This window comes from Coregonus clupeaformis, chromosome 8, assembly GCF_020615455.1.
Source record: "Coregonus clupeaformis isolate EN_2021a chromosome 8, ASM2061545v1, whole genome shotgun sequence".
NCBI classification, from domain to species: domain Eukaryota; kingdom Metazoa; phylum Chordata; class Actinopteri; order Salmoniformes; family Salmonidae; genus Coregonus; species Coregonus clupeaformis.
In genome coordinates, this window is record NC_059199.1 from 66,631,251 (window position 1) to 66,657,101 (window position 25,851).

The 25,851-nt window shown below is 47.4% G+C and overlaps 1 protein-coding gene across 6 annotated transcripts in view; it reads right to left on the reverse strand.

The window, feature by feature from the left end:
- Positions 1–536: 536 nt before the first annotated feature.
- Positions 537–25,851, reverse strand: part of LOC121570285 (ELKS/Rab6-interacting/CAST family member 1-like) — a 377,938-nt gene continuing 352,623 nt past the window's right edge. For all 6 annotated transcript variants that reach the window (XM_045222185.1, XM_045222184.1, XM_045222183.1 and 3 more), the window contains one exon: positions 537–737. In XM_045222185.1, coding sequence (XP_045078120.1) covers positions 600–737 — 138 coding nt within the window. In that variant the 3' untranslated portion in view covers positions 537–599. The remainder of the gene's footprint in view (positions 738–25,851) is intronic.

The window sequence follows — 25,851 nt, forward strand, 5'->3', positions numbered from 1 at the left end:
TGAAAGGTGTGGTGTTGAGTGTGTGGCTGGAGGGGGGTATTGAAAGGTGTGGGGTTGAGTGTGTGGCTGGAGGGGGGTATTGAAAGGTGTGGTGTTGAGTGTGTGGCTGGAGGGGGTATTGAAAGGTGTGGTGTTGAGTGTGTGGCTGGAGGGGGGTATTGAAAGGTGTGGGGTTGAGTGTGTGGCTGGAGGGGGGTATTAAAAGGTGTGGTGTTGAGTGTGTGGCTGGAGGGGGGTATTGAAAGGTGTGGTGTTGAGTGTGTGGCTGGGGGGTATTGAAAGGTGTGGGGTTGAGTGTGTGGCTGGAGGGGGTATTGAAAGGTGTGGTGTTGAGTGTGTGGCTGGAGGGGGGTATTGAAAGGTGTGGTGTTGAGTGTGTGGCTGGAGGGGGTATTGAAAGGTGTGGTGTTGAGTGTGTGGCTGGCGGGGGGGTATTGAAAGGTGTGGTGTTGATTGTGTGGCTGGCAGGGGGTATTGAAAGGTGTGGTGTTGATTGTGTGGCTGGCAGGGGGTATTGAAAGGTGTGGTGTTGATTGTGTGGCTGGCAGGGGGTATTGAAAGGTGTGGTGTTGATTGTGTGGCTGGCAGGGGGTGTGAGGTCAGCAGGACTCTTCCAGGGTATTGACCACCTGTTCCAGGATGTCAGGGCAGTGGTCAGCGATCTGCTGCAGGACACAGTTAGCATACTCCTGGAGCTCTGCACTCTCCCTCTCACAGACCTCCAGCTCCGACTCCAACTGATGGGGTGGGAGGAAGAGGGGGGGAGGGGGAGAGAGAGGGGGGAGAGGAGAGAGGGTCAGGGGGAGAGGAGAGAAATGTTAAAAACAAGTATTCTGTAACATCACATCATAGGTCAGGTACATGGTAACATACTTTATCAACAAAACAGAGAGATAACACAAGTGGATTTCATAAGCATGAGGAGAAAACATTTCAGAGTGACTTTCAAAACAGATGGTCTTTCTGGTCAGTGGAGAGAGAAGGACCTCCATGGTAGACAGCCTGACTGACTGGCCTTAAGTCTCCCAGGGCTGATGAGACTGTACACATCTTTCCCTTTCCCTCCATCCTCCTCCTTCCCTCCTCCCTCTATCCCTTCTTTCTTCTCTTTTCTTCTCTGTGAGGTGAGAGGTCACAGGAAATGGGTAGCTAGTGTGCTGTAAAGGAGAGAGCAGAGGAGGAGAGCAGAGGAAGAGAGAGATAGAGAGGGAGAGAGAAAGAGAAGAGAGAGATAGAGAGGGAGAGAGAGAAGAGAGAGATAGAGAGGGAGAGAGAGAAGAGAGAGATAGAGAGGGAGAAAGAAAGAAAGAGAAGAGAGAGATAGAGAGGGAGAGAGAGAAGAGAGAGATAGAGAGGGAGAGAGAGAAGAGAGAGATAGATAGAGAGAGAAAGAGAAGAGAGAGATAGAGAGAAAGAAAGAGAAGAGAAAGATAGAGAGAGAGAAAGAAAGAGAAGAGAGAGATAGAGAGGGAGAGAGAGAAGAGAGAGATAGAGAGGGAGAGAGAGAAGAGAGATAGAGGGAGAGAAAGAGAGAGAGAAGAGAGAGATAGAGATGGAGAGAGAGAGAGAAGAGAGAGAAAGAGAAGGAGAGAGAGAAAAGAGAGATAGAGAAGAGAGAGATAGAGGGAGAGAGAGAAGAGAGAGATAGAGAGGGAGAGAGAGAAGAGAGAGAGAGAGAGAAGGAGAGAGAGAAGAGAGAGAGATAGAGGGAGAGAGAGAGAGAGAGAAAGAGGGACTGAGTGATTTAGAGAGGGGAACATCTGTGTGAGTTAACAACACCGTCTCCACCTCTTCTCCCCCTCTTCTCCTTCAGCACTCCTTGTCCTTCTCCTCTCCTCCACCTCTTCCTTTCTCTTTTCCACCTCTCCACCTGGCCCAGGGTCACCCCCTCTCTCTCCCCCAACCTCCACTCTCTCTCGCTGGGCCTTGAATCCACAGCTGATCCCCTCTTCACATCCACATCCCCAACCTCCACCAACTCACTTAACCCATTTAAATTCTCCTGGAACGCTCCGTGCCTCCACCAACTACCCAATACCTCTTTTTAAGTCATTATATAAAATTCTACACTTGGAATGTTCATCTAAAAGGTTTAATTTTCCACTCATTAATGGAATCTGAACCTAAAGGGGATTTAATGTTGGACAGCTCCTCAGGCTAATGATCATCACAGGTGGGGTTATCTTTAACACACAGTCTGAGGCCCAAATGGGACCCTATTCCTTAGCAGGGCCCGTAAGGCTCTGGTCAAAAGTAGTGCCCTACATAGGGAATAGGGTGCTATTTGGGATGCATTCCAGATCTTTAACACACAGATCCTTTATTCCAAATTATTTTTTCAAAGGCTGGAGGTTGAGAGGTGACGAGGGGGGAAAGAGTGTGTGTGTCCTGGCCGTTGAGGTGCCAGCTATACCTTATGAAATTAGTGCTGGCATTAACAGGTGGCTGGCTGGTGGCACGCACATACACACACACACACACACACACACACACACACACATATATATATACAGGCACACGGAGACACACACACACACACACACACCGGAGACACACACACACACACACACAGGCGTGCACATCACACACACACACACACACACACACACACACACACACACACACACACACACACACACACAAAGAGCCGCCCAGTGTTTGGCGCATGGGGAAGTTGACGTAAGGTTGGTCAGAGAGAGCGAAGGGGCAGATTCTGCTGTACTTCTCAAGAAGCTGTAAAAAGATTCTCCATAAACATATTCCCTTCAAGGACTGTTACCCTCAACACACCCACAGACGGACAAACTGGGAGAGAGAGAGAGAGAGAGAAAGAGAGAGAGAGAGAGAGAGAGAGAGAGAGAGAGAGAGAGAGAGAGAGAGAGAGAGAGAGAGAGAGGGAGGGAGGGAAGGGGAGAGAGGGAGAGAGGGAGAGAGGGAGGGGGGAGGGAGGGGGAGAGAGGGAGGGAGGGAATGAGAGATGAGGAAAGAACACTAGCTGCCCAGTGTGTGTGTGTGAGGGAGAGAGAGAACGAGAGAGAGAAAGAAAGGAGTAGAGGAGAGTGTAGTATTCATTTCAGGCTCTGTCTTCCATCACTGTGAGGAACCCCAGAGGCCGAGAGTACTGTAGATCGGAGCTGGACAAACAGCACAGACACACACACACACACACGGAGGCCAAGCGTGGCCCGCTCCGCTCTGCACCCCAGAAACCACTGGGTTCTTCCGCTCTCTCCCTGGGCCTCTTTGAACAGAAATGTTTCGCTCTGCCGGACAGCTTTTAAATTGCTTTTCACATTTTGAACGGACGCCAATGATCCAAAACCCATAGTTCTTTCTTTCGCCCATAAGAAAGTAGGATTTATTTTTTATTTTTATAAAAGAAAATACCCAAAAATGATTTTCTTTGGCTCAATCCATGTTGAAATGTCAAACTACCAAGGCTGATGACAAAGACATCTGAAACAACACAAAGAGGTCATATTCACAGACCATCATCTACACATCCCTTTGTGTGTCAAGTTTGGATCTTCAACAATTTCATCATTAATAAACCACAAAAACGGAGCTCCTTAGACGGTAGAGGAGAAGTCAACTGGTAGACTGAATGTCATCACAACTGGACCGTCTCAGACGCTTAGTGACATAGAGAATGACAGATGTTACACTGGTGCCCAGTAGAGAGGAGAGAAATAGAGTGGGACAGAAAGAGGTATGGAGCAAGCTAGTACACACTAAGTTCAAAGGCCCTTCGGGGGGAGTGTGGGGCGTATATGCTCACTGAAAGAGTTTTCAGCCTGGTTCCCCTCCCTGCCTGCTTCCATCCATGGTCCACTGCCAATGGTCCAGCCCTGATCATCTATGGTCCACTACCCACTGCTAGGTCTCTGGGTCTGTGGGTCTTTAACTAGGGGGAGGGAGGATAACCAGGTGCTGGCTGATCTAGTGGCTAATTTCAGGACCTGTGATCTGCATCACCTGCAACAAGTCACCTGGGAACTCGCTATAACAAGGTACTCACTAAGGTTTGGGGGGCGGGGGAGGGAGGGAGGGGGAGACCCAGAAAGAGAGTGAGGAGAAACCAGAGTGTTGGTGTAACCAGCGAGGTGAAAGAGGAGAGGTAAAGAGAGAGGTAGAGAGTGTATTGAGTCATGTGTTGGAGGTAATGAAGCTTAACCAGCAGGCTGATATATGAGCCCTGTTCCCCTCTCTGCTCTGGGGTGAGGGCTAGGGGGGCGCTGGGCTGGGGATGGAGGGGTGAGGCTTGGTTTGGCAGAGCACGCTCCCTTCTCCAAGCCCCATTAGGATCACACAGCGGGGAACTACCGCTCCAGCAGGCACAGAGAGCTTCACACACACACACACACACACACAGACACACACACACACGTACACACACACACTGACACTCACACACACACACACAGACACACACACACTGACACACACACACTGACACACACACACACACGTACAGGACACACAAACATTCATTAGCGAGCACGTGCACACACACACACCCGTGTGAGGTCCTTCACTGATGACTTCTGGATTGAAGACCCCACACTGGTCTAACTGTAGGTGTGAGGGGGCAACATAGCAATGGTATTGACATTGGCATGGATATATAGACAGACAGCACCTGGGCTTGAATGTACGGTCTACTGCCCTCACCACAAACCCACATCAGTCTCCACAGACAGTCCACACACTGACCTGGCTGATACATACAGACAGTCCACACACTGACCTGGCTGATACATACAGACAGTCCACACACTGACCTGGCTGATACATACAGACAGTCCACACACTGACCTGGCTGATACATACAGACAGTCCACACACTGACCTGGCTGATACATACAGACAGTCCACACACTGACCTGGCTGATACATACAGACAGTCCACACACTGACCTGGCTGATACATACAGACAGTCCACACACTGACCTGGCTGACACATACAGACAGTCCACACACTGACCTGGCTGATACATACAGACAGTCCACACACTGACCTGGCTGATACATACAGACAGTCCACACACTGACCTGGCTGATACATACAGACAGTCCACACACTGACCTGGCTGATACATACAGACAGTCCACACACTGACCTGGCTGATACATACAGACAGTCCACACACTGACCTGGCTGATACATACAGACAGTCCACACACTGACCTGGCTGATACATACAGACAGTCCACACACTGACCTGGCTGATACATACAGACAGTCCACACACTGACCTGGCTGATACATACAAACAGTCCACACACTGACCTGGCTGATACATACAGACAGTCCACACACTGACCTGGCTGATACATACAGACAGTCCACACACTGACCTGGCTGATACATACAGACAGTCCACACACTGACCTGGCTGATACATACAGACAGTCCACACACTGACCTGGCGGATACATACAGACAGTCCACACACTGACCTGGCTGATACATACAGACAGTCCACACACTGACCTGGCTGATACATACAGACAGTCCACACACTGACCTGGCTGATACATACAGACAGTCCACACACTGACCTGGCTGATACATACAGACAGTCCACACACTGACCTGGCTGATACATACAGACAGTCCACACACTGACCTGGCTGATACATACAGACAGTCCTCACACTGACCTGGCTGATACATACAGACAGTCCACACACTGACCTGGCTGATACATACAGACAGTCCACACACTGACCTGGCTGATACATACAGACAGTCCATACACTGACCTGGCTGACACATACAGACAGTCCACACACTGACCTGGCTGACACATACAGACAGTCCACACACTGACCTGGCTGACACATACAGACAGTCCACACACTGACCTGGCTGATACATACAGACAGTCCACACACTGACCTGGCTGATACATACAGACAGTCCACACACTGACCTGGCTGATACATACAGACAGTCCACACACTGACCTGGCTGATACATACAGACAGTCCACACACTGACCTGGCTGATACATACAGACAGTCCACACACTGACCTGGCTGATACATACAGACAGTCCACACACTGACCTGGCTGATACATACAGACAGTCCACACACTGACCTGGCTGATACATACAGACAGTCCACACACTGACCTGGCTGATACATACAGACAGTCCACACACTGACCTGGCTGATACATACAGACAGTCCACACACTGACCTGGCTGATACATACAGACAGTCCTCACACTGACCTGGCTGATACATACAGACAGTCCACACACTGACCTGGCTGATACATACAGACAGTCCACACACTGACCTGGCTGATACATACAGACAGTCCATACACTGACCTGGCTGACACATACAGACAGTCCACACACTGACCTGGCTGATACATACAGACAGTCTACACACTGACCTGGCTGACACATACAGACAGTCCACACACTGACCTGGCTGATACATACAGACAGTCCACACACTGACCTGGCTGACACATACATACAGTCCACACACTGACCTGGCTGATACATACAGACAGTCCACACACTGACCTGGCTGACACATACATACAGTCCACACACTGACCTGGCTGACACATACAGACAGTCCATACACTGACCTGGCTGATACATACATACAGTCCACACACTGACCTGGCTGATACATACATACAGTCCACACACTGACCTGGCGGATACATACAGACAGTCCACACACTGACCTGGCTGACACATACATACAGTCCACACACTGACCTGGCTGATACATACAGACAGTCCACACACTGACCTGGCTGATACATACAGACAGTCCACACACTGACCTGGCTGATACATACAGACAGTCCACACACTGACCTGGCTGATACATACAGACAGTCCACACACTGACCTGGCTGATACATACAGACAGTCCACACACTGACCTGGCTGATACATACAGACAGTCCACACACTGACCTGGCTGATACATACAGACAGTCCACACACTGACCTGGCTGATACATACAGACAGTCCACACACTGACCTGGCTGATACATACAGACAGTCCACACACTGACCTGGCTGATACATACAGACAGTCCACACACTGACCTGGCTGATACATACAGACAGTCCACACACTGACCTGGCTGATACACACAGACAGTCCACACACTGACCTGGCTGACACAATAAGTATGTGTTGAGGTCTGATCAACTACACACAGACAGCGTCTGTGTCCCAGATGGCACCCTATTCCCTATATAGTGCACTACATTTGACATTTGGGAGGCAGACACATACAGCACCTCCAAAGCATACCAGACACCATATAGCCGTTAGCTGTATTTTAACTTTAGTATATTTAGCAAGGATCCCCAGAAAAAACAAGGCTGTAAAGATAAGGTTTTAGGGCCTAGGAGAGAGAGATAACCTAGCCTACTATCTGTCTATGTGTCTTCTGCTAAGTCCTCTTCTTTCATAGCCTTGACCCACAAATGGAGAGGTAGAGGAGGGAGGGAGGGGTGAGTAGAAGGAGAAGGGTGGAGAGGGAGGGAGGGTGGAGAGGGAGGGAGGGAGGGAGGGGTGAGTAGAAGGAGAAGGGTGGAGAGGGAGGGAGGGTGGAGAGGGAGGGAGGGAGGGAGGTGGAGAGGGAGGGAGGGTGGAGAGGGAGGGAGGGAGGGAGGGTGGAGAGGGAGGGAGGGTGGAGGAGGGAGGGAGGGAGGGAGGGGTGAGTAGAAGGAGAAGGGTGGAGAGGGAGGGAGGGTGGAGAGGGAGGGAGGGAGGGAGGGTGGAGAGGGAGGGAGGGTGGAGAGGGAGGGAGGGAGGGAGGGGGTGAGTAGAAGGAGAAGGGTGGAGAGGGAGGGAGGGTGGAGAGGGAGGGAGGGAGGGAGGGGGGAGGCAGGGGGAGGGAGGGAGGGAGGGAGGGAGGGAGGGAGGGAGGGAGGGAGGGAGGGAGGGAGGAGGGGTAATGTTGGAGACTGCAGATGTTTTTACTGGGTGCATCATAGAGAGGTAAAGGAGTATTACGGCTCATTATCAGGGAGGATGATCATCTGTCTGATCTGGGTTTAGGGCTGCAGTGTGTGTGTGTTCAGATAAACAGGTGGGGTCATTCTGAAACGGTAATGAACTCAAAAGTATGGGGGCGGCCAGGTTGCAGTCTCGAGGCAAACTCCAACACACACACACACACACACACATCCCACACACACCGAGGTTGAACCACTTAGCTGAGGAATGCTAATGGTCGAGAAGCAGAGTAGAGGCCGGCGGACCAAATGAAACCCTATTCCCTATATAGTGCACTGCTTTTGACCAGAATAAGCACACTATATATCTCGACTAGAACCTGACCTACAGAAGAAAAATGCCCTTGAGACATTATCTGATTACTGACTAACTGCAGCAGAAGAACCATTAGAAGGTAATGTATTGTAAAACCATTATGCACTAATGGTTCATGGTTCACAATATGACTATGTTTTAGCTAACACCCAATGTGGCCCAGGAGATGTAGCTATAGTACTGGGCTTAGTGTACTTAGTGTACATACATTAGTGTAGAGATGGAGTTATAGTACTGGGCTTAGTGTATATATGGAGTTTTAGTACTGGGCTTAGTGTATATATGGAGTTATAGTACTGGGCTTAGTGTATATATGGAGTTATAGTACTGGGCTTAGTGTATATATGGAGTTATAGTACTGGGCTTAGTGTATATATGGAGTTATAGTACTGGGCTTAGTGTATATATGGAGTTATAGTACTGGGCTAATGTAGAAATGGAGTTACATTTTAGTCATTTAGCAGACGCTGTTATCCAGAGCGACTTACAGTTAGTGAGTGCATACATTATTTTTTATTTTATTTTTCATACTGGCCCCCCATGGGAATCAAACCCATAACCCTGGTGTTGCAAACGCCATGCTCTACCAACTGAGCTACATCCCTGCCGGCCATTCCCTCCCCTACCCTGGACGACGCTGGGCCAATTGTGCGCCGCCCCATGGGTCTCCCAGTCGCGGCCGGCTACGACAGAGCCTGGATTCGAACCAGGATCTCTAGTGGCACAGCTAGCACTGCCTTAGACCACTGCGCCACTCGGTAGGGGCGTAGGAGGTAAAGATATTGACTGTATCTTCAGCCTCTCTCTCTCTGTCTCTCTCTCTCTCTCTCTCTCTCTCCCCCTCTCTCTCTCTCTGTCTCTCTCTCTCTCTCTCTCTCTCTCTCTCTCTCTCTCTCTCTGTCTTTCTCTCTCTCTCTCTCTGTCTTTCTCTCTGTCTCTGTCTCTCTCTCTCTCTCTCTCTCTCTCTCTCTCTCTCTCTCTCTCTCTCTCTCTCTCTCCCTCTCTTTCTCCCCCAGCTTGTCTACCCATTACTGCCAATGGGGGAGAGATGTGGGGATGGAATGGAGAGGAGGGGTAGGAGAACTGTTAAACCCATCAAGTCTCAATTCAATAAATCTGCATAAAGAGAAAAAGGCGAGGCAGCCTTGGTTCAGAACGTCAGCGCTACATATTAATCTGAGAGCAAATAATGACTCTTTGACAAGTCAAGTTGTTCATCCCAAAGTCGCCTTATTCCCTATATGGTGCTTTGACCAGGGCTCACAGGGTACTTTTATATAGTGAATACGGTGCCATTTGGGACTCGTCCAAGGAAGCGGATCCTGGTGCTTTTTTTCAGACAACCAAATGAAAGGGTCCGTCATCTTCAGGGAGACTCGGCTGCATAAATTGCTTGTTCCCCCCAAAACATCAGATCCCAAAACCCCAGTCCATTTCCCCTCTCTCTTTTCTCTTAGTCCCCTTATTCTCCTCCTCTTATGCCCCTGTGCCCCTCGCTCCATACAATAGGATGAGCTCACTCTTCACCCTCCTCCTCTCCTCCTTCTACCCCTCCCTCACTCCCTCCCTCCCTCCCTCCCTCCATCCATCTCTCCCTCCCTCCCTCCCTCCCTCCCTCCCTCCCTCCCTCCCTGTCAATCGTTCTAGAATCCCCCTCTCTCTTCTTCCCATGCCAGAATAGTTATGTATCTCCCTCTCTCTCTCTCTCTCTCTCTCTCTCTCTCTCTCTCCCATGCCCTAGGGTCTCCTCCTCCTCCCCCCCTATATGTCGTTAGGCAGTATAACGACGCCCCACTAATGCTCTGACAGGCCACTGAACCGGGCTGGCGCCGCTGGGCTGAACTGGGGATGGGGACAGGATCCAGAGAGAAAGAGAGGAGAGAGAGATGGAGAGAATGTGACAAAGAGAAAGAGAGAGGGCAAACGAGTGGGTTCTCCCAAAGCCCCAAAGCTGGGCCTAGCTGGCATGAGTCAACACATATCCAAGCATACTCTCTTGGAAGACAATGGAAGTGGAATTGAAAAATGATTATTTCTCCTTTTACGGCCCAATATTATTAAAAACCAGCGTGTTCCGGTATTAAAGCCTTCAAAGGTTCCATGGTGAGAGGGTTCCAAGCCTCATTGGTTTGGTTTGGTGAGGGGTAGAGGGAAAAGTTTCCTGATTTCACTGGCAGGGTCTTATCCAGGGGCTGGGGTGATGTCAATCAAATAAGTGTCTCTCTCCGTCTGTCCCTCTCCCTCCCCGTTACACCTGGACACTGCCGATATTATCAGTAGGGTCAGGCAGTTCTTCGTCCCTCAGTAGCTGTGATGTGGACATAGTTGTGGACAAGGTAAGAGACAGAGAGATAAAGAGGATCTGGGTGAGAAACAAGGGCAAGGTTTGAATATAGATGACACCTTGGCTTAGACAAAACCTAGGCTACTATCTGTCTGCCTTGGGACTCGGTAAGGCTTGAAGTTACCCTTCCACCTCCACCCATCCCCAACCCAACATTATTCCCAAGCCTGTTGCACTTGGCCCCCAACTACCCCTCACTATCTCCTCTCCAGTCAATGGGGACAGGGGTTAAGGCTGGTTTATACTTGGTCTAACAACATGTCTGTAGACAGTTAGAATGTGACAAGTGTCGCTGGTCAAAACAACATTTCATTTATACTCCGGCGGAATGTCTGTAGACTGTCGCTGCAACTGTCGGTTTCCTTGTCACACAGACATGAAGAAAGTTTATGCCTCAGCTACTGTCACAACGTCCGTTGTCATGGTTACCCGACTGCCACAGAAACCAGACCCAATCCCCCTGTGACAAGACGATGCAGGAGTTCTAGAATTCTCCGGTAGAATGACCTGCTTTTATTTTCCTCACACTCACAACCGTAAGCTATTTTCTGTAAGCTCGCTATTACCTTGTAAATAATGATGTTGTTGTGAGTTTCCTTTTCCTGTAATAATGAATAAAAAGTAGCTAAAGTTAAGACGTTGTCAGCTGTACTCTGGTCATTATTTGAACTGACTAGCCAGCTAGCTAACAAGCTACCAACTAACCCAAACATTGTTTAGAACCTTTATTTTAGTTGCCTGGCTTGCTAGGTTGATATCTACTAAATTCATTTTTAAACTGATGGGTTTATTGGTGTTAAAATAGAGCAAGTATGCTATTTGTAGCACCAGGCTGCTGATGTCATGCAGAGACTGTCGTTTTGTGTTTAATACTGTACTGTAGCTTCATGCATAATTCATAGTGACTCCTGAGACTGAGGCTCGAGACCAGGGAGCAGAGAGCAGAGTGGAGAAGATAGCCAAAGGAAATCTCAGGTTTAACCCATATGGCCTGGGAGATAGAGGCCTCAGAGACTGAGGTAGAGAGAGTGAGAGAGAGAGAGAGAGAGAGAGAGAGAGAGAGAGAGAGAGAGAGAGAGAGAGAGAGAGAGAGAGAGAGAGAGAGAGAGAGAGAGAGAGAGAGAGACACGCTATGTGCCCACTGTCCACATTAGAGTCACACATTTCCCTCAGATTGCACAGACTAGCAAAGAATTTGAAAACAAAACAGCATTCCCTTATCTGTTAGGTGAAATACCACAGTGTGTCATCACAGCAACAAGATTTGTGACCTGTTCCCACAAGAAAATGGCAACTAGTGGAGCATAAACATTTTATTTATTTAAATCTGTTTATTTATTTCCCCTTGCCATTCATTATACAGCTATTTGCACACTGTTGTTACAACACTGTACTTCTGAAACTTTTGTGTGTGTAATGTTTACTGTTAATTTCTGATTGCTTATTTCACTTCAGTTTATTGTTTTTCACTTGCTTTAGCAATGGATTCATGTGCTTCCAATTCCAATAAAGCCCCTTTGAATTGAACTGAAGGAGTCTATCCCTGTCTAGGATTGCCTCTCTAACAACCTATGAGCAGAGGAACCAGGGGAAATGTCAACACAATCAGAGACCTCTACAGTACATACACACTGATTCTAGAACCACAGGCCTCTACAGCACATACACACTGATTCTAGAACTACAGGTCTCTACAGTACATACACACTGATTCTAGAACTACAGGCCTCTACAGTACATACACACTGATTCTAGAACCACAGGTCTCTACAGTACATACACACTGATTCTAGAACCACAGGCCTCTACAGTACATACACACTGATTCTAGAACCACAGGTCTCTACAGTACATACACACTGATTCTAGAACCACAGGTCTCTACAGCACATACACACTGATTCTAGAACCACAGGCCTCTACAGTACATACACACTGATTCTAGAACTACAGGTCTCTACAGTACATACACACTGATTCTACTACCACAGGTCTCTACAGTACATACACACTGATTCTACTACCACAGGTCTCTACAGTACATACACACTGATTCTAGAACTACAGGTCTCTACAGTACATACACACTGATTCTAGAACCACAGGTCTCTACAGTACATACACACTGAGTCTAGAACCACAGGTCTCTACAGTACATACACACTGATTCTAGAACTACAGGTCTCTACAGTACATACACACTGATTCTAGAACCACAGGTCTCTACAGTACATACACACTGATTCTAGAACCACAGGCCTCTACAGTACATACACACTGATTCTAGAACTACAGGTCTCTACAGTACATACACACTGATTCTAGAACCACAGGTCTCTACAGTACATACACACTGATTCTAGAACTACAGGTCTCTACAGTACATACACACTGATTCTAGAACTACAGGTCTCTACAGTACATACACACTGATTCTAGAACTACAGGCCTCTACAGTACATACACACTGATTCTAGAACTACAGGTCTCTACAGTACATACACACTGATTATAGAACCACAGGCCTCTACAGTACATACACACTGATTCTACTACCACAGGTCTCTACAGTACATACACACTGATTCTACTACTACAGGTCTCTACAGTACATACACATCTATTCTAGAACTACAGGTCTCTACAGTACATACACACTGATTCTACTACCACAGGTCTCTACAGTACATACACACTGATTCTACTACCACAGGTCTCTACAGTACATACACAATGATTCTAGAACTACAGGTCTCTACAGTACATACACACTGATTCTAGAACCACAGGTCTCTACAGTACATACACACTGAGTCTAGAACCACAGGTCTCTACAGTACATACACACTGATTCTAGAACTACAGGTCTCTACAGTACATACACACTGATTCTAGAACCCCAGGTCTCTACAGTACATACACACTGATTCTAGAACCACAGGCCTCTACAGTACATACACACTGATTCTAGAACTACAGGTCTCTACAGTACATACACACTGATTCTAGAACCACAGGTCTCTACAGTACATACACACTGATTCTAGAACCACAGGTCTCTACAGTACATACACACTGATTCTACTACCACAGGTCTCTACAGTACATACACGCTGATTCTAGAACTACAGGTCTCTACAGTACATACACACTGATTCTAGAACTACAGGTCTCTACAGTACATACACACTGATTCTAGAACCACAGGTATCTACAGTACATACACACTGATTCTAGAACTACAGGTCTCTACAGTACATACACACTGATTCTACTACCACAGGTCTCTACAGTACATACACACTGATTCTAGAACTACAGGTCTCTACAGTACATACACACTGATTCTAGAACCACAGGTCTCTACAGTACATACACACTGATTCTAGAACCACAGGTCTCTACAGTACATACACACTGATTCTACTACCACAGGTCTCTACAGTACATACACACTGATTCTAGAACCACAGGCCTCTACAGTACATACACACTGATTCTAGAACCACAGGTCTCTACAGTACATACACACTGATTCTAGAACCACAGGCCTCTACAGTACATACACACTGATTCTAGAACTACAGGCCTCTACAGTACATACACACTGATTCTAGAACTACAGGTCTCTACAGTACATACACACTGATTCTAGAACCACAGGTCTCTACAGTACATACACACTGATTCTACTACCACAGGTCTCTACAGTACATACACACTGATTCTACTACCACAGGTCTCTACAGTACATACACACTGATTCTAGAACTACACGTCTCTACAGTACATGCACACTGATTCTAGAACTACAGGTCTCTACAGTACATAAACACTGATTCTAGAACCACAGGTCTCTACAGTACATACACACTGATTCTACTACCACAGGCCTCTAAAGTACATACACACTGATTCTAGAACCACAGGCCTCTACAGTACATACACACTGATTCTACTACCACAGGTCTCTACAGTACATACACACTGATTCTACTACTACAGGTCTCTACAGTACATACACACTGATTCTAGAACTACAGGTCTCTACAGTACATACACACTGATTCTAGAACCCCAGGTCTCTACAGTACATACACACTGATTCTAGAACCACAGGCCTCTACAGTACATACACACTGATTCTAGAACTACAGGTCTCTACAGTACATACACACTGATTCTAGAACCACAGGTCTCTACAGTACATACACACTGATTCTAGAACTACAGGTCTCTACAGTACATACACACTGATTCTAGAACTACAGGTCTCTACAGTACATACACACTGATTCTAGAACTACAGGCCTCTACAGTACATACACACTGATTCTAGAACTACAGGTCTCTACAGTACATACACACTGATTATAGAACCACAGGCCTCTACAGTACATACACACTGATTCTACTACCACAGGTCTCTACAGTACATACACACTGATTCTACTACTACAGGTCTCTACAGTACATACACACTGATTCTAGAACTACAGGTCTCTACAGTACATACACACTGATTCTAGAACCCCAGGTCTCTACAGTACATATACACTGATTCTAGAACCACAGGCCTCTACAGTACATACACACTGATTCTAGAACGACAGGTCTCACAGTACATACACACTGATTCTAGAACCACAGGTCTCTACAGTACATACACACTGATTCTAGAACTACAGGTCTCTACAGTACATACACACTGATTCTAGAACTACAGGTCTCTACAGTACACACACACTGATTCTAGAACCACAGGTCTCTACAGTACATACACACTGATTCTAGAACTACAGGTCTCTACAGTACATACACACTGATTCTACTACCACCGGTCTCTACAGTACATACACACTGATTCTAGAACTACAGGTCTCTACAGTACATACACACTGATTCTACTACCACAGGTCTCTACAGTACATACACACTGATTCTAGAACTACAGGTCTTTACAGTACATACACACTGATTCTAGAACCACAGGTCTCTACAGTACATACACACTGAGTCTAGAACCACAGGTCTCTACAGTACATACACACTGATTCTAGAACTACAGGTCTCTACAGTACATACACACTGATTCTAGAACCACAGGTCTCTACAGTACATACACACTGATTCTAGAACCACAGGCCTCTACAGTACATACACACTGATTCTAGAACTACAGGTCTCTACAGTACATACACACTGATTCTAGAACCCCAGGTCTCTACAGTACATACACACTGATTCTAGAACCACAGGCCTCTACAGTACATACACACTGATTCTAGAACTACAGGTCTCTACAGTACATACACACTGATTCTAGAACCACAGGTCTCTACAGTACATACACACTGATTCTAGAACTACAGGTCTCTACAGTACATACACACTGATTCTAGAACTACAGGTCTCTACAGTACATACACACTGATTCTAGAACTACAGGCCTCTACAGTACATACACACTGATTCTAGAACTACAGGTCTCTACAGTACATACACACTGATTATAGAACCACAGGCCTCTACAGTACATACACACTGATTCTACTACCACAGGTCTCTACAGTACATACACACTGATTCTACTACTACAGGTCTCTACAGTACATACACACTGATTCTAGAACTACAGGTCTCTACAGTACATACACACTGATTCTACTACCACAGGTCTCTACAGTACATACACACTGATTCTACTACCACAGGTCTCTACAGTACATACACACTGATTCTAGAACTACAGGTCTCTACAGTACATACACACTGATTCTAGAACCACAGGTCTCTACAGTACATACACACTGAGTCTAGAACCACAGGTCTCTACAGTACATACACACTGATTCTAGAACTACAGGTCTCTACAGTACATACACACTGATTCTAGAACCCCAGGTCTCTACAGTACATACACACTGATTCTAGAACCACAGGCCTCTACAGTACATACACACTGATTCTAGAACTACAGGTCTCTACAGTACATACACACTGATTCTAGAACCACAGGTATCTACAGTACATACACACTGATTCTAGAACCACAGGTCTCTACAGTACATACACACTGATTCTACTACCACAGGTCTCTACAGTACATACACGCTGATTCTAGAACTACAGGTCTCTACAGTACATACACACTGATTCTAGAACTACAGGTCTCTACAGTACATACACACTGATTCTAGAACCACAGGTATCTACAGTACATACACACTGATTCTAGAACTACAGGTCTCTACAGTACATACACACTGATTCTACTACCACAGGTCTCTACAGTACATACACACTGATTCTAGAACTACAGGTCTCTACAGTACATACACACTGATTCTAGAACCCCAGGTCTCTACAGTACATACACACTGATTCTAGAACCACAGGCCTCTACAGTACATACACACTGATCCTAGAACTACAGGTCTCTACAGTACATACACACTGATTCTAGAACCACAGGTCTCTACAGTACATACACACTGATTCTAGAACCACAGGTCTCTACAGTACATACACACTGATTCTACTACCACAGGTCGCTACAGTACATACACGCTGATTCTAGAACTACAGGTCTCTACAGTACATACACACTGATTCTAGAACCACAGGTATCTACAGTACATACACACTGATTCTAGAACTACAGGTCTCTACAGTACATACACACTGATTCTACTACCACAGGTCTCTACAGTACATACACACTGATTCTAGAACCACAGGTCTCTACAGTACATACACACTGATTCTAGAACCACAGGTCTCTATAGTACATACACACTGATTCTAGAACTACAGGTCATACACTGTACTACTGTTCTTATTCATTCACTGTCTTTTCCTGCTAGCATTGGGATGGAGTGGAAGTGTAGCTACTTTGCTTTGTTCAGCTCAGCTCTGTTCTGTTTGTCTAAAGCCTCAGCTCTGTCCTGTCTGTCTACAGCCTTAGCTCTGTCCTGTCAAAGCCTCAGCTTTGTCCTGTCTAAACCTCAGCTCTGTCCTGTCTGTCTAAAGCCTCAGCTCTGTCCTGTCTATCTACAGCCTCAGCTCTGTCCTGTCTGTCTAAAGCCTTAGCTCAGTCCTGTCTATAGCCTCAGCTCTGTCCTGTCTAAAGCCTCAGCTTTGTCCTGTCTAAACCTCAGCTCTGTCCTGTCTGTCTAAAGCCTAAGCTCTGTCCTGTCTATCTACAGCCTCAGCTCTGTCCTGTCTGTCTAAAGCCTTAGCTCTGTCCTGTCTACAGCCTCAGCTCTGTCCTGTCTGCCTATAGCCTCAGCTCTGTCCTGTCTAAAGCCTCAGCTTTGTCCTGTCTAAACCTCAGCTCTGTCCTGTCTGTTTAGCCTCAGCTCTGTCCTGTCTACAGCCTCAGCTCTGTCCTGTCTGTCTAACGCCTCAGCTCTGTCCTGCCTACAGCCTCAGCTCTGTCCTGTCTAAAGACTCAGCTCTGTCCAGTTGAAAGCCTCAGCTTTGTCCCGTCTAAAGCCTCAGCTCTGTCCTGTCTAAAGCCTCAGCTCTGTCCTGTCTAAAGCCTACAAACCTTCCATTATCTACAGTCTTTATCTCAGTGAAACACACATCAGTCTGGTACGCCGTCTGAAATTATGGTTTTCATTTAACCTCTGTTTAACCTCGATTATAAACCTCTTACAACGCCAGGAGTGGAGTTTTCTTTGCATTAAGGAGCCATTTAAAAATCATAAAGGTATTCTGAATTACATTAGGAGCCAGTTGTAAGTCATAATGGTTTATAGCTCAGGGTATTTCTTATTTTTCCTTTAGATATGAAGTCTCCACTCTAATGGTTTAGGAGTTAAGGAGTTCCCAGCACACAATAATATCAAGATTCAGGAACATTGTGATTCCAACTACACCCATCCTGCCATTGTGCCACCCGTCCATCACCCTCACCCCACTGGTGACCCCCGAGGCGAGGGTGCCCCCCAATCCCCGGCCTACTCAGACCTATCAGAAGAGAGGGCTAAGAGATACAGATAGGAAGGAGTCCTCCTTTCACCTGTCCGCTGCCTTCAGTAAACCTCACTGAAACACACACACACACACACACACACACACCCACACACACACACACACACACACACACACACACACACACACACACACACACACACACACACACACACTTACAGGAACCTCCAGTGTGACTAGTAGAGAGCCTAGCTACTTCCTTCTAGGAAGACCTGCAGCCCTGTGGTTCAGCTAATTCCTTCTAGGTAGACCTGCAGCCCTGTGGTTCAGCTACTTCCTTCTAGGTAGACATGCAGCCCTGTGGTTCAGCTACTTCCTTCTAGGTAGACCTGCAGCCCTGTGGTTCAGCTACTTACTTATAGGTAGACCTACAGCCCTGTGGTTCAGCTACTTCCTTCTAGGTAGACCTACAGCCCTGTGGTTCAGCTACTTCCTTCTAGGTAGACCTACAGCCCTGTGGTTTCAGTGAGAATACTTTGCCTCATTTTCTCCCCTGCTCTGTCTGTTTTATTTTCCTCCCCTTCTCTCCATTCCCCCCATCTGTTCTGTCCATCTTTCTCAGTCTATTCCCATCTCCCTCTCGTCATCTCTTTGTCTCTCTTCTTCTCTGACATTCTCTTTTTTCTTTCCCTCCCTCCATTCAAAACTCTCTAAACTCCACAGGCTGTCTTTAAACCCATACAGAGTTACTGTCTTTAAACCCATACAGAGTTACTGTCTTTAAACCCATACAGAGTTACTGTCTTTAAACCCATACAGAGTTACTGTCTTTAAACCCATACAGAGTTACTGTCTTTAAACCCATACAGAGATACTGTCTTTAAACCCATACAGAGTTACTATCTTTAAACCCATACAGAGTTACTGTCTTTAAACCCATACAGAGTTACTGTATATAAACCCATACAGAGTTACTGTATATAAACCCATACAGAGTTACTGTCTTTAAACCCCTCTCTTTGAAGATATACTCAATTTGAGGGGGGTATTGGGGATAGGGAAGGGGGTGGGGTACTGAGAACAGACAGTGTGGCGGCGGGGAAAGGTCGTAATCATTATCAAGAAACAGATTTAAATAACTTTTTGCTCCACGCCCACTGAAGAAACAAGATCAAAGCCAACACATAATTTTGTGTCTCTTTTCTATAGCTAGAGTATGGCTCCAGTACTTCTGGAGTTGGTTTTAACTGATTACATCTAGGCCTGTAGGATACAGACAGAGAGAGTCTAGGCCTGTAGGATACAGACAGAGAGAGTCTAGGCCTGTAGGATACAGACAGAGAGAGTCTAGGCCTGTAGGATACAGACAGAGAGAGTCTAGGCCTGTAGGATATAGACAGAGAGAGTCTAGGCCTGTAGGATACAGACAGAGAGAGTCTAGGCCTGTAGGATACAGACAGAGAGAGTCTAGGCCTGTAGGATACAGACAGAGAGAGTCTAGGCCTGTAGGATATAGACAGAGAGAGTCTAGGCCTGTAGGATACAGACAGAGAGAGTCTAGGCCTGTAGGATACAGACAGAGAGAGTCTAGGCCTGTAGGATACAGACAAGAGAGAGTCTAGGCCTGTAGGATACAGACAGAGAGAGTCTAGGCCTGTAGGATACAGACATAGAGAGTCTAGGCCTGTAGGATACAGACAGAGAGAGTCTAGGCCTGTAGGGATATAGACAGAGAGAGTCTAGGCCTGTAGGATACAGACAGAGAGAGTCTAGGCCTGTAGGATACAGACAGAGAGAGTCTAGGCCTGTAGGATACAGACAGAGAGAGTCTAGGCCTGTAGGATACAGACAGAGAGAGTCTAGGCCTGTAGGATACAGACAGAGAGAGTCTAGGCCTGGAGGATACAGACAGAGATAGTCTAGGCCTGTAGGATACAGACAGAGAGAGTCTAGGCCTGTAGGATACAGACAGAGAGAGTCTAGGCCTGTAGGATACAGACAGAGAGAGTCTAGGCCTGTAGGATATAGACAGAGAGAGTCTAGGCCTGTAGGATACAGACAGAGAGAGTCTAGGCCTGTAGGATACAGACAGAGAGAGTCTAGGCCTGTAGGATACAGACAGAGAGAGTCTAGGCCTGTAGGATACAGGCAGAGAGAGTCTAGGCCTGTAGGATACAGGCAGAGAGAGTCTAGGCCTGTAGGATACAGACAGAGAGAGTCTAGGCCTGTAGGATACAGACAGAGAGAGTCTAGGCCTGTAGGATACAGGCAGAGAGAGTCTAGGCCTGTAGGATACAGACAGAGAGAGTCTAGGCCTGTAGGATACAGACAGAGAGAGTCTAGGCCTGTAGGATACAGACAGAGAGAGTCTAGGCCTGTAGGATACAGACAGAGAGAGTCTAGGCCTGTAGGATACAGACAGAGAGAGTCTAGGCCTGTAGGATACAGACAGAGAGAGTCTAGGCCTGTAGGATACAGACAGAGAGAGTCTAGGCCTGTAGGATACAGACAGAGAGAGTCTAGGCCTGTAGGATACAGACAGAGAGAGTCTAGGCCTGTAGGATACAGACAGAGAGAGTATAGGCCTGTAGGATACAGACAGAGAGAGTCTAGGCCTGTAGGATACAGACAGAGAGAGTCTAGGCCTGTAGGATACAGACAGAGAGAGTCTAGGCCTGTAGGATACAGACAGAGAGAGTCTAGGCCTGTAGGATACAGACAGAGAGAGTCTAGGCCTGTAGGATACAGACAGAGAGAGTCTAGGCCTGTAGGATACAGACAGAGAGAGTCTAGGCCTGTAGGATACAGACAGAGAGAGTCTAGGACTGTAGGATACAGACAGAGAGAGTCTAGGCCTGTAGGATACAGACAGAGAGAGTCTAGGCCTGTAGGATACAGACAGAGAGAGTCTAGGCCTGTAGGATACAGACAGAGAGAGTCTAGGCCTGTAGGATACAGACAGAGAGAGTCTAGGCCTGTAGGATACAGACAGAGAGAGTCTAGGCCTGTAGGATACAGACAGAGAGAGAGTCTAAGCCTGTAGGATACAGACAGAGAGAGTCTAGGCCTGTAGGATACAGACAGAGAGAGTCTAGGCCTGTAGGATACAGACAGAGAGAGTCTAGGCCTGTAGGATATAGACAGAGAGAGTCTAGGCCTGTAGGATACAGACAGAGAGAGTCTAGGCCTGTAGGATACAGACAGAGAGAGTCTAGGCCTGTAGGATACAGACAGAGAGAGTCTAGGCCTGTAGGATACAGACAGAGAGAGTCTAGGCCTGTAGGATACAGACAGAGAGAGTCTAGGCCTGTAGGATACAGACAGAGAGAGTCTAGGCCTGTAGGATACAGACAGAGAGAGTCTAGGCCTGTAGGATACAGACAGAGAGAGTCTAGGCCTGTAGGATATAGACAGAGAGAGTCTAGGACTGTAGGATACAGACAGAGAGAGTCTAGGCCTGTAGGATATAGACAGAGAGAGTCTAGGCCTGTAGGATACAGACAGAGAGAGTCTAGGCCTGTAGGATACAGACAGAGAGAGTCTAGGCCTGTAGGATACAGACAGAGAGAGTCTAGGCCTGTAGGATATAGACAGAGAGAGTCTAGGCCTGTAGGATACAGACAGAGAGAGTCTAGGCCTGTAGGATACAGACAGAGAGAGTCTAGGCCTGTAGGATACAGACAGAGAGAGTCTAGGCCTGTAGGATACAGACAGAGAGAGTCTAGGCCTGTAGGATACAGACAGAGAGAGTCTAGGCCTGTAGGATACAGACAGAGAGAGTCTAGGCCTGTAGGATACAGACAGAGAGAGTCTAGGCCTGTAGGATACAGACAGAGAGAGTCTAGGCCTGTAGGATACAGACAGAGAGAGTCTAGGCCTGTAGGATACAGACAGAGAGAGTCTAGGCCTGTAGGATACAGACAGAGAGAGTCTAGGACTGTAGGATACAGACAGAGAGAGTCTAGGCCTGTAGGATATAGACAGAGAGAGTCTAGGCCTGTAGGATACAGACAAGAGAGAGTCTAGGCCTGTAGGATACAGACAGAGAGAGTCTAGGCCTGTAGGATACAGACAGAGAGAGTCTAGGCCTGTAGGATACAGACAGAGAGAGTCTAGGCCTGTAGGATACAGACAGAGAGAGTCTAGGCCTGTAGGATACAGACAGAGAGAGTCTAGGCCTGTAGGATACAGACAGAGAGAGTCTAGGCCTGTAGGATACAGACAGAGAGAGTCTAGGCCTGTAGGATATAGACAGAGAGAGTCTAGGCCTGTAGGATACAGACAGAGAGAGTCTAGGCCTGTAGGATACAGACAGAGAGAGTCTAGGCCTGTAGGATACAGACAGAGAGAGTCTAGGCCTGTAGGATACAGACAGAGAGAGTCTAGGCCTGTAGGATACAGACAGAGAGAGTCTAGGCCTGTAGGATACAGACAGAGAGAGTCTAGGCCTGTAGGATACAGACAGAGAGAGTCTAGGCCTGTAGGATACAGACAGAGAGAGTCTAGGCCTGTAGGATATAGACAGAGAGAGTCTAGGCCTGTAGGATACAGACAGAGAGAGTCTAGGCCTGTAGGATACAGACAGAGAGAGTCTAGGCCTGTAGGATACAGACAGAGAGAGTCTAGGCCTGTAGGATACAGACAGAGAGAGTCTAGGCCTGTAGGATATAGACAGAGAGAGTCTAGGCCTGTAGGATACAGACAGAGAGAGTCTAGGCCTGTAGGATACAGACAGAGAGAGTCTAGGCCTGTAGGATACAGACAGAGAGAGTCTAGGTCTGTAGGATACAGACAGAGAGAGTCTAGTACTGTAGGATACAGACAGAGAGAGTCTAGGCCTGTAGGATACAGACAGAGAGAGTCTAGGCCTGTAGGATACAGACAGAGAGAGTCTAGGCCTGTAGGATATAGACAGAGAGAGTCTAGGCCTGTAGGATACAGACAGAGAGAGTCTAGGCCTGTAGGATACAGACAGAGAGAGTATAGGCCTGTAGGATACAGACAGAGAGAGTCTAGGCCTGTAGGATACAGACAGCGAGAGAGTCTAGGCCTGTAGGATACAGACAGAGAGAGTCTAGGCCTGTAGGATACAGACAGAGAGAGTCTAGGCCTGTAGGATATAGACAGAGAGAGTCTAGGCCTGTAGGATACAGACAGAGAGAGTCTAGGCCTGTAGGATACAGACAGAGAGAGTCTAGGCCTGTAGGATACAGACAGAGAGAGTCTAGGCCTGTAGGATACAGACAGAGAGAGTCTAGGCCTGTAGGATACAGACAGAGAGAGTCTAGGCCTGTAGGATACAGACAGAGAGAGTCTAGGCCTGTAGGATACAGACAGAGAGAGTCTAGGCCTGTAGGATACAGACAGAGAGAGTCTAGGCCTGTAGGATACAGACAGAGAGAGTCTAGGCCTGTAGGGATGTAGACAGAGAGAGTCTAGGCCTGTAGGATACAGACAGAGAGAGTCTAGGCCTGTAGGATACAGACAGAGAGGAGTCTAGGCCTGTAGGATACAGACAGAGAGAGTATAGGCCTGTAGGATACAGACAGAGAGAGTCTAGGCCTGTAGGATACAGACAGAGAGAGTCTAGGCCTGTAGGATACAGACAGAGAGAGTCTAGGCCTGTAGGATACAGACAGAGAGGAGTCTAGGCCTGTAGGATACAGACAGAGAGAGTCTAGGCCTGTAGGATATAGACAGAGAGAGTCTAGGCCTGTAGGATACAGACAGAGAGAGTCTAGGCCTGTAGGATACAGACAGAGAGAGTCTAGGCCTGTAGGATACAGACAGAGAGAGTCTAGGCCTGTAGGATGCAGACAGAGAGAGTCTAGGCCTGTAGGATACAGACAGAGAGAGTCTAGGCCTGTAGGATACAGACAGAGAGAGTCTAGGCCTGTAGGATACAGACAGAGAGAGTCTAGGCCTGTAGGATACAGACAGAGAGAGTCTAGGCCTGTAGGATACAGACAGAGAGAGTCTAGGCCTGTAGGATATAGACAGAGAGAGTCTAGGCCTGTAGGATACAGACAGAGAGAGTCTAGGCCTGTAGGATACAGACAGAGAGAGTCTAGGCCTGTAGGATACAGACAGAGAGAGTCTAGGCCTGTAGGATACAGACAGAGAGAGTCTAGGCCTGTAGGATATAGACAGAGAGAGTCTAGGCCTGTAGGATACAGACAGAGAGAGTCTAGGCCTGTAGGATACAGACAGAGAGAGTCTAGGCCTGTAGGATACAGACAGAGAGAGTCTAGGCCTGTAGGATACAGACAGAGAGAGTCTAGTACTGTAGGATACAGACAGAGAGAGTCTAGGCCTGTAGGATACAGACAGAGAGAGTCTAGGCCTGTAGGATACAGACATAGAGAGTCTAGGCCTGTAGGATATAGACAGAGAGAGTCTAGGCCTGTAGGATACAGACAGAGAGAGTCTAGGCCTGTAGGATACAGACAGAGAGAGTCTAGGCCTGTAGGATATAGACAGAGAGAGTCTAGGCCTGTAGGATACAGACAGAGAGAGTCTAGGCCTGTAGGATACAGACAGAGAGAGTCTAGGCCTGTAGGATACAGACAGAGAGAGTCTAGGCCTGTAGGATACAGACAGAGAGAGTCTAGGCCTGTAGGATACAGACAGAGAGAGTCTAGGCCTGTAGGATACAGACAGAGAGAGTCTAGGCCTGTAGGATACAGACAGAGAGAGTCTAGGCCTGTAGGATACAGACAGAGAGAGTCTAGGCCTGTAGGATATAGACAGAGAGAGTCTAGGCCTGTAGGATACAGACAGAGAGAGTCTAGGCCTGTAGGATACAGACAGAGAGAGTCTAGGCCTGTAGGATACGAGACAGAGAGAGTCTAGGCCTGTAGGATACAGACAGAGAGAGTCTAGGCCTGTAGGATACAGACAGAGAGAGTCTAGGCCTGTAGGATATAGACAGAGAGAGTCTAGGCCTGTAGGATACAGACAGAGAGAGTCTAGGCCTGTAGGATATAGACAGAGAGAGTCTAGGCCTGTAGGATACAGACAGAGAGAGTCTAGGCCTGTAGGATACAGACAGAGAGAGTCTAGGCCTGTAGGATACAGACAGAGAGAGTCTAGGCCTGTAGGATACAGACAGAGAGAGTCTAGTACTGTAGGATACAGACAGAGAGAGTCTAGGCCTGTAGGATACAGACAGAGAGAGTCTAGGCCTGTAGGATACAGACAGAGAGAGTCTAGGCCTGTAGGATATAGACAGAGAGA